Here is a 10416-nt window from a genome sequence, read left to right as displayed (position 1 = left end):
CATCACCAAGGCCCCATCTTACCAGTGAAGGTGTCAAACCATATTAATTATAGGGCTCAATCTGAATGTACTCACTTTCTATCTCCAACAGACAAGAAAAAACTACGCTTTTTCAAACAATACACTCCCACAGCTTCCCCCGAGATTCTGATATGGCTCCCATCCCTGAAGGTGGTTCCCCCACAGCTGAAAATCACTGGTTTATGATATCTCCAAAGAAGATTACAGTTTAAAGATGGAAATATTTTTAATAGTTCAGTATTCCTCCTCCCATTCCTCAACCACTCACAGATGTTGTACTTTCCTCTGGTATTCTGTGGGTTCTTTTCAATATGTTTACAAACTGCTCTGGTCTCCTGGTTAGGTGGCATCCAAGAGACCAACACTAGGCTCAAATCCAGTTTCTACCTGGCAGTGTGTGAGTCCCGCCACTGGAGCCAAATCCTATCAGCTGACATTTAACCTAGTCTTACCAATAGCAGTTTACTAGGGACTTCCAATACCCACATTATACATCTGCTCATGGTGTGAATTGGGGTCTACTTTTCTCTACTACTGACTATGAATTTCAAGGGTCGTGGCAAAGATTCTGTCAGTGATTTGGGCCAACTGTTTACAAGGAGGGAAAGCCCTAATTCTTGTTAAGCAAACTTGGTGTCTGATTTATTCAACTTGTCAAATTTATGCACTACATAGAAAGCCTTTAAAAGCTCATTAAAGTCAATGCTTCCATCTTTGTTTAAGTCCATCCTTTCGGCGAGCTCATCTAACTGGGAATCATCAATACAGACACTGTAGTAACTTGTGAAAAGTTTCCACATGCTACGAAATTCTTCCATGGAGATCAGGCCTAAAAGAATATAGGAGAAGGTCATGAGTGTTCATTTTAAGACCCACCTTAGGGAGGGGTGCGGAAAGCCATACTGACTGAATAGTCCCAATTAGCAGCTCACTAACATGCCTGACCATCGAGACACTGAAGGAAATGGAAAAGTAAGATTGTAAATATAAGAAACAATATGTCACTTTCAACTACCAAGTGATCATGAGATTACTCTAAAGCTGGAATAAGTGAACAGTGAAGGAATGGGGCAGGGGAGATTGTAGATGTGGTACTATATGTAGTATAGAAATTACAAGATCTAAAATCTAAGGGAGAGGGACATGGAAGGAGGGCAGAGAGGAGAGCTACATCAAAGCAGAGGGAGAATTAACCCTGGGACTCAAAAAGAGGATTGCAAACAGTGGCTCTGCCATTTTCTATAGGCAGTAATTTACTTTTGTGTTTTGATTATTGATTTTTTGGTACTCAGTGGTCTCTGCAGTTGGGGATTATCTGATGATTTTTTTTAAGTTGGAAAATAAATAATTGCGCTAAGCAGAAAATGAGTTCTTAGTCACCAAAACAGAATCAGAACTCTAGGAATGATTTTTATTGCCAGGAATAACTACAATTTTTAAATGGACAGTGGATTATCTTTTCATCTGTGCTGGTGATTTATAAAAGGAGCTATTCTTGTCTGACTAATGGATATATAAGCCTATACCATATGGACTCGAATAGAGAGTCTGTGGCCAAACTAAAAAAAACAATAATATTAAACATGAGTTTATCCCTACCCCCCACCCCTGAGTTAAATCAAGTTTGGATGAAGAATGCAATAGATGAAAACAGAATTCTGGTTTAAAAGAAACAGACTAGCCTTTGCTTTCTATTGCTACTGAACCAATCAAAGTGAACCTACCTGAGTGATCAGAGTCAATGACATTAAAGATGATTTGCAGGTCAGATCGGTATCTGTACACTGTTTCAATCAGAGTAGACTGAACCTAAAATAAAGACTAAGTGTTAAGACATATAGAATTTATAACAGATCAATTTTAGTAAAAGTAACAAACACACAACATGGTCACCAATTCGAAGTATGTGATTTAGATAGAAATTTGAGAAGGCAGGCCTTCCTTGGAGGCCCAACCCTCTTGAATCAGATAAAAGACCATGCTCTTGTGTTCTGTAGCGCCTGCAGTCTCTGTTCCTTAGGGGTTGGGCCAAAGCGAATCTGCGTGCCAGGCTCTGCACTGACAGCTTCTATGGATTATTTCATTCAGTCCTCAACAATAGCCCCAAGGAACAGAACTATTATTATGCCCATTTTACAGACTGGAAGACAGAGAGGTAAAGTAAGTTTCCCAAGGTTCACATAGCTGGTAAGTGGGATTTGAATCTTGGCCTGAAGCCAAGGCCTGGGAGCTTAGCCACCATGGTAAACTGTCTCTCAAGTGAAGCCAAAAGCCTCCTTTCTGTGGGTATTTTAGTTTCCCACGTGCAGTTTTACTTCCCTTTTCCTGCTCAACTTCTCAACTCTCCTGCAAACAATCACCCCAGTCCTAGCTCCCATCAGCTCACTTTCAGCCCAATACTATAACTAATTGCTGATGAGTTGTTAACTAATAAGTACTGGGGGTCTGACAACTCTTCCTGGGGTATCCCCATTTTAATAAGAAATTCTAAATTTTAAAATTCTTTAAGGTATAAGATGTCATATCAGTAAGTCTATACTTACTGACAGTTAATAGGAGTATGTTGAGTATTTTAAAGAGTACTATATGAAAGAATAGATGTCATATATGCCCTTCTGCTGGACAGCACTTAAGAGAAGAATCACATATTTGACACAGATTTGCTTGCAGAAGCCTTTTCTTCTTTTTTCTTTTTTCCTATCCTTAGAACACACAAACTTCCTGAACAGATCACAATGTATCTGGAAGATCCCCCTTAGGTCTTTCCTAAGAGTGCCACGCCCACCCATTAGAAGATTCCACTCCCAACTTTTCAAAGAACTAAGGAACTCTTATAAGTTGTCCAAAGGCTGTTAGACGCCAGCCAGGTTTTAGCCGGGGGCTGTGTTTCACTTACCTCTTTCACAGGTTTCTGAATGTGGATATCTTGGAAGCTGGACATGTAGTCAATATTTCCATCTTTGTCTTTGGTTACCAGACGTGAACTCAGGGATCTCCATGGCAAGTTCAGCCCCAAAACGTTCTCCATGGAAAAAGCCCACTGGCCCACAGAAAGTTTTCCTAACAACAACAGCAACAAAGCCCATATAATTGGTTGATAATTTGATTAAAAATGCAACCTCATCAATGGAGCAAGCAGACAGCCTCGGTTTTGAGGCCTGGGTGCCTCTGCTCCCCTTTATGATCTGTCCTACCAGACCCCCCGACTCTGAGGGAGGAATAACCTTTGGGGTTCCGCAGATCTTTCCCTTACTGTTATGGGTAAGCAATCAGAATTTGGGTATACTAGATTTTTTCCCCTTTTTCTTATTAACAAAGTAAGGTATGTTTATAATAGAAGATTTGAAAACACAAAAGGATATAAAGGATAAAAGATTACTTTTATTTTTAGCATTTGGGCATATTGTTCATGTCTCATTTTCCCAGGTAATATCCTTTCATCTCCTAAAATTATATGTAGTTTTTTGAAGTATAAATACCTTTATTTTTTCTGATTATTAAAGATATGTTCATGTTTTTCCATGTATATAAACATGTATATATAAATGTATATATATTTTATCTTAAAGCCAAATATACTTTATACCATATGTTTTACATATGTGTATTACATATGGCAACACACACACATAACAAACATATATATTCTAACCTGATTTTTTACTTACAATAAATCATGGACATGCATCTATGTTAATAAACATAGATCTACATCATTCTTTTAATGGCTGTGAAACTATTCCATTATTTTCTTAGGATCATTCCTAGAAGTGGAATTGCTGGATCAAAGGGTATGTACATTTTTAAGGCTTTTGATATATATTGCCAAACTGCTTTCAAGAAAGAGTAGCCAGGGGGCTTCCCTGGCGGCGCAGTGGTTAAGAATCTGCCTGCCAATGCAGGGGACACGGGTTCGAGCCCTAGTCCGGGAAGATCCCACATGCCACGGAGCAACTAAGCCCGTGCGCCACAACTACTGAGCCTGCACTCTGGAGTCCGCGTGCCACAACTACTGAGTCCGTGTGCCACAACTACTGAAGCCCGCACACCTAGACCCTGTGCTCCGCAACAAGAGAAGCCACCGCAAAGAGAAGCCCGCGCACCACAACGAAGAGTAGCCCCCGCTCGACGCAACTAAAGAAAGCCCGCGTGCAGCAACGAAGACCTAATGCAGCCATAAATAAATAAATATGCAAACAAACAAATAAATAAATTTTTTTAAAAGCAAAAAAGAGAAAGAAAGAGTAGCCAGGGACTTCCCTGGTGGCGCAGTGGTTAAGAATCTGCCTGCCAATGCAGGGGACACGGGTTTGATCCCTAGTCCAGGAGGATTCCACGTGCCGTGGAGCAACTAAGCCTGTGCACCACAACTACTGAGCCTGTGCTCCAGAGCCCACAAGCCACAACTACTGAGCCTGCACGCCACAACTACTGAAGCCCGCGCACCTAGACCCCACGCTCCGCAACAAGAGAAGCCACCACAATGGGAAGCCCACCCACTGCAAGGGAGAGTAGCCCCTGCTTGCCACAACTACAGAAAGCCCGCACGCAGCAACGAAGACCCAACACAGCCAAAAATAAATTAATTAAAAAAAAAAAGAGTAGCCATTTTACACTCCCACCAAGACGATTCCCCACACACTTACCTGCTAAGGACATAATTCTTTTTTTTTTTAATTGAAGTTTAACGCATACAGAAAAGTTCACAAAACAAATACAGAACTCAGTGAATTATCACAAAGGGGTTTCTTATGCAACCACCACCAAGGACAAGAAATAGAACACTGCCAATATCCAAAAGCCCCCTCTGTGGCCCCTCATAATTACTATCATCTCCCACTTTCCCAAGGAGAGTCACTATATTGATTTCTAACACTATAGTTTACTTTTTGCCTTTTTTGATCTATATATAAACAGAATCATAAAGTAAATATTTTGGGAGGAATCTTACTTCCTTTGCTCAACACTAAGTTCATGAGATTCAGCCATGTTGTTCCATTTAGTTGTAGTGTCTTCGTTTTCATTGATGTATAGTATTCCACACATTCAAAATTTATATACCCATTCTATTGTTGGTGGACATTGGATTATCTACAGTTTGGTGCTATTACAAACAGTGCTGCTAAGAACATTCTGTACATGCCCCTTTGGTGCATTAAACCTATAGCTCAATTTGGGGAGAATTTATATCTTGACAACTTTGGCCCTTGAACATAATACCCACCCATAATACCCACCCCTGTATTTCAGTTCTTTTTTATTTCTTTTAATAATATTTTAGAAATCTCACACATCATTCATTTGGTTTCCTTCTCGGTACTTGATTATCTATTGTGAATGGTATCTTTTAAGATTTTCATTATCTAAAAGTTAATGGCTGCCTATACCAGTTATCAATTTACTTCCACCTACTTAAAAATCTACCTTTCTTTGCCCTATTTTGTGATATTGGAGCTGAACCCTGTAAATATTTCTCCTTTGGCAGCTGGCATAATGTTAGGCTTTGTCAGCAGAGGGTGCAGGAAGAATGCTCTAAGACATAGCAGAAGAAACGGTTCTGGTGTACTTTGCTTCTTGCTTCTACAGCATAGCATGGCTGCTAGAGGTGTGTGGGAAATGCAGTGGCACCCACTCTCTAGTGAATTTCATGGACACCACAGTGGGTGGTTCCCTTGCCAGCAGTGTGTGGGAGACACAGTGGTGCATAGCCCAAAGAGAGTTTTGATGGCACCACAGTGGGTGGCTCCATTCTCTTCCTAGCCCACTAGCTACAGACCAACTCTGACCTGAGACACCTCAGTGAACTTTCACCCCATCCAGCGGGCCACAGTGACACCCTCTCCAGTGAGGTCTGAATCTTAGCCTTGGTTGGAAGTAGGGGACTCTTCCAAGTTTGTTCCTTCCTTGGATACTCTCTCTCAGCCTTAGAGACAATAGTTGTTCCCTACACTTTCTGTTCTTGTATTCTTTAGATTTCTCTTTTATTCCTATTAGTAATTAATCACCTTTCACTAGTTTATAATTCTTTATATTGTTTCCTCGTTCAAATTACTGATGTGGTTTCTGTCTCCTGAATAGATTCTGACTGATACACTAGTATATGGAAGTGCAATCAATTTCTGTTTATTGACCTTGAGGTTCTACAACTTGCTAAATTCACTTATTAATTCTAACAGTTTTTCTGTGGATTTATTTGGCATGTTGTCTATGCATAGTGACATTTTATTTCTTCTTTCTAATCCTTATCATTTTATTTAACTTGCCTTGTTGTACTGGCTAGCATCCCTAGTACAAAGTTGAACAGAGTCTTGAGAGGGGGCCTCTGTATTAGTTTCCTATTGCTGCTCGAACAAATTACCATAGAGTTAGTGGCTTAAAATAACACATATTTATTCTCTTACAGTTCTGGAGGTTAGAAGTACAAAATCAGTTTCACTGGGCCAAAGTCAAGTGTCAGCAGGGCTGGTTCCTTCTGGAGGCTCTGAAGGGAGAATCTCTTTCCTTGCCTTTTTCAGCTTCTAATGGCTGCCTATATTCCTTGGCTTGGGGCACCTTCCTCCATTTTCAAAGTGCATTATTTCAATATCTGCTTCCATCATCACATCACATTCTCTGATTCTGACTCTTCCTATGTCCCTCTTATAAAGACCATTGTGATTACATCAGACCCACCTAGATTATGCAGGATAATCTCCTCAGGTCAAGATCTTTAACTTAATCACATCTGCAAAGTCCCTTTTGCCAAATAAGGTAATAGTCACAGATTCTGGGGATTAGAATGTGGATATATTATGGGAAGGGGCATTATTCAGTCTGCTACAGCATCCTTCCCTCATTCCCAAACTTAGAAGGAAAGGTTTCAACATGTCTCCATTAAGTATGCTATTTTCTATAGGCTTTGGTAGATATCCTTGATGAGATTAAGGAAGTTTACTTCCATTTTTAGTTTTCTAAATGTTTTTTAAACCCATGAAACCAGGGCAAAATACATGAAACAATTTTTTTCTTGAGAGAATTATATTACTTCTTTAAGTTTTGTTAAGTGGTGAATTACACTGATTGATTTTCAAATGCTAAAACAACCTAGAATTCCTAGTGTTCCTAGAATAAACTAAACTCTGTTGTGATACACTAACCTTTTGCTATTATTTCATCCAGGATTTTTTTCATCTAAATGTATGAGTGATATTAGCTTTTAATTTTCCTTTTCCATAATGTTCTTGTTAGGTTTTGGTATCAAGGTTATGCTGACCTCCTAAAATCATCTTGAAAGTGTTCCCTTGAGAATTCCCTGGCGGTCCAGTGGTTAGGACTCTGTGCTTTCACTGCCAAGGGCACGGGTTCGATCCCTGGTCTGGGAACCCTCAAGCCATGTGGCGCAGCCAAAAAAAAAAAAAAGAAAGTGTTCCCTCTATTTCTATTCTCTGGAAGAGTTTCTGTAACACTGGTTTCATTTCTTCCTTAAAATATTAAATATGCATACTGTAATGGCTAATGAAGCTATATGAGCTCAGAGCTTTCTATGTGGAAAGTTTCAAAATTTCAGATCCAATTTCTTTAATAGTTATAGGATTGTTCAGATTTTCTATTTCTTTTTGTGTCAGTTTTTATAAGTGTGTGTGTACATATATATATTTTAAGAATGTGTCCATTTAATCTAAAGTTTTCATTTATTAGCATAAGAATTTCCAAAATATATCTTATGATCTTTTTAATATCTGTAAAGTCTGTAAGTAATGTCCCCCCTTTCAATTCTGGCATCAGTTATTTGGTCTCTCTTTCTTTCTCTCCTTATGAGGGTTATATCAACATTTTCTTCAAAGAACCACTTTTTGTTACTTTGTTGATCACAGTTTCATCTTTTAAAATATATACATTGAAGGATATCAATGCCTCTCTAATTTGCATCCCATAAGTTCTGATATGTTGTATTTTCATTACTCAATTTCAGCATTCTAATTTCCACTGTGATTTCTTCTTTGATCCAAGGGTTATTTAGAAGTGTATTTCTCATTTCCAAGCCCAAGGGGATTTTCTAGCTACCTTATTATGTAATTGAGTTGTAGCTCAATTCACTATGTCAGAGAATTTATTCTATACGTTTCCAATACAAAATTTGTTGAGATTTACTTTATGTTCCATTTAATGGTCAATTTTTGTAAATGTTCCATTTGTGCTTGACAGCAATGTATATTCTGCAATGTTGGATGCAGAGTTCTATATATTCAATATGTCTTTTAGGGAAAGTTTGCTAATCTTTTTGTCTGTTTATACTTTCGGTTCCTGTGAGAGAGGAGTGTTAAAATCTCCCACTATGATGGTAGGTTTTCCTACTTCTACTTGTTCAGTGCATTTTTGTTTTACATATTTTTGAAGGAGGCTGTATTAATAGGTGCATACACATTTAGAATGGATTTAGTTGGAAAGCTGAATATTTTATCATAAAGTGTCCCTTTATTTTTCTAGTAATGTATATCTCCTTGAAGTCTACTTTGTCTGATATTAATACAGCTATTCCCACTTTGTTTTTGTTAGTGTTTTCATGTTGCATCTTTTCATAAATTTTATTTTCAATGTTTTGTACAGATTTTCCCTGACTTAAAATGCAGTTACATCCCAATAAACCTATCATAAGTTTAAGATATTGTGAGTAAAAAATGCATTTAATATTTACATCTAACCTACTGAACAGCATAGCTTAGCCTAGCCTACCTTAAATGTGCTCAGAACACTTACATTAGCCTATAGTTGGGCAAAATCATCTAACACAAAACCTATTTTATAGTAAAGTGTTGAATATCTCATGTAATTTATAGAATACTGTACTGAAAGTGAAAAACAGAATGGCTGTATGGGTATGGAATGGTTGTAAGTGTATTGGTTGTTTACCCTTGTGATCTTGTGGCTGACTGGGAGCTGTCGCTCAATGCTACTACCCAGCATCATGAGAGAGCACTGTACCACATATTGCTACCCTGGGAAAAGATCAAAATTCAAAATTCGAAGTATGGTTTCTACTCAATGCATATGGCTTTCACATCATTTTAAAGTTGAAAAATTGTAAGTCGAACCACCATAAATTGGGGACCACCTGTATATATGATTCTACTGTCTACTGGCTTCTGTTGCAACTGTTGAGAAGTCTGACGTCACTCTAATTGTTGTCTCTGTAGCACCGTGTGTTTCCTCTGCTTGCTTTTAAGATTTTCTCTTTGCTGTTGGTGCTCTGCAGTTTCACCACAAGTGTGTGTAGGTGTGAATTTAATTTTATTTATCCTATTTGAGAATCACTGTTCCTCTTTACCTGTGAATTTGAGTCTTTCGACAGTTCTGGAAAAGTCTCAGCCATTATCATGTCAAATATATTCTCTCTTACATTCTCTCCTCCTGGGACCCTGGTTAGATGTATGTTACACATTTGATTCTTAATCTTTCTAATTCTTTTTTAAGCAATGTCTAATATTCTGTTTAACCCACTCACTATGTTTTCTTAATGAGTTTTTATATCTATGTAAAATAAAAATGGTTCTTCTTTAAATCATTTTCAAATGCATATTTGTGATTCCATCTTTCATTTCTTTAAACATTTTCTTTCTCAGTAATTTTTTATTTTGTATTTGATAATTCCAATATATGATGTCCTTGGGAAACTAATCTGTTGCTTATTGTTTCTGCTGACTCTCCCTCATGGTAGCTTGTCCCCTTGTTTGTTTGGTGATCTTCAGTTGTGACCTCATATTAGTTGATCCTAATCTCTGGATATACTAGTGGCCCAAATTAGGGATGCTTCCCATGAAGATGGATTTGCATTTGCTTGCCAGGAGTTCGGGGCACTACAGACCTAGGACTACTTTAGTCACTTTGAGGATCTAGGCTTAATGTTGTAAGTCTCAAATTCAGTTTATCCATCTTTCTACTATCCTACGGTTTAGTCTCAGGATTGATTGCTACACCAATATTAGTATTTGCCCCCAGGACAATCTAGCCTTTTGTGCTTGCTTGCTGCTCCATGTTCCAACATGTGGTTTTAAAAATCCTTTAATGGGGCGAGGAAATGCAGCCTAGAGATTTATCTTAATTACTGTGAGGCTGGTAAATGCATTAAAATTCTGTATCCTCTAGAATCTAGCTGTTTCTTAACAGGAGGACCTTCCAGAGTGTCTAGTCAAAATACTACCAGAAGAGAAGTCTAATTCTGGGTTGTTGTTGTTTTTTTAAGTTGAAAGAAGCTTACTGAAAAGGAGGAATATGCTTTTGTCCAAGCATATAATGGATTATATTTCATTTTTATCTCTATCATTCCTTGCTGGTAAAAGTAGAAAACTGAAATCTTAAGGAAACAAAGAAAATGAAAACTAATTTGTAGGTAACCTGGTATGTTAAGAAATGGTAAGC

At 38.1% G+C, this 10416-nt stretch overlaps 1 protein-coding gene across 8 annotated transcripts in view; it reads right to left on the bottom strand.

Moving 5' to 3' along the window:
- Positions 1 to 228: 228 nt before the first annotated feature.
- The window catches only part of PPEF1 (protein phosphatase with EF-hand domain 1), a 150565-nt gene continuing 140377 nt past the window's right edge, over positions 229 to 10416 (bottom strand). For all 8 annotated transcript variants that reach the window (XM_082447142.1, XM_082447139.1, XM_082447145.1 and 5 more), the window contains 3 exons: positions 2918 to 3081; positions 1746 to 1830; positions 229 to 850 (listed from right to left, as the gene is read on the bottom strand). In XM_082447142.1, the coding sequence (XP_082303268.1) occupies positions 642 to 850; positions 1746 to 1830; positions 2918 to 3081 (458 nt within the window). In that variant the 3' untranslated portion in view covers positions 229 to 641. The remainder of the gene's footprint in view (positions 851 to 1745; positions 1831 to 2917; positions 3082 to 10416) is intronic.

The sequence above is a fragment of the Balaenoptera physalus genome (assembly GCF_965194825.1).
Source record: "Balaenoptera physalus genome assembly, chromosome: X".
NCBI classification, from domain to species: Eukaryota; Metazoa; Chordata; class Mammalia; order Artiodactyla; family Balaenopteridae; genus Balaenoptera; species Balaenoptera physalus.
Note: the sequence above shows the minus strand (reverse complement) of the source record. Positions and strands in the feature narration are given on the sequence as shown.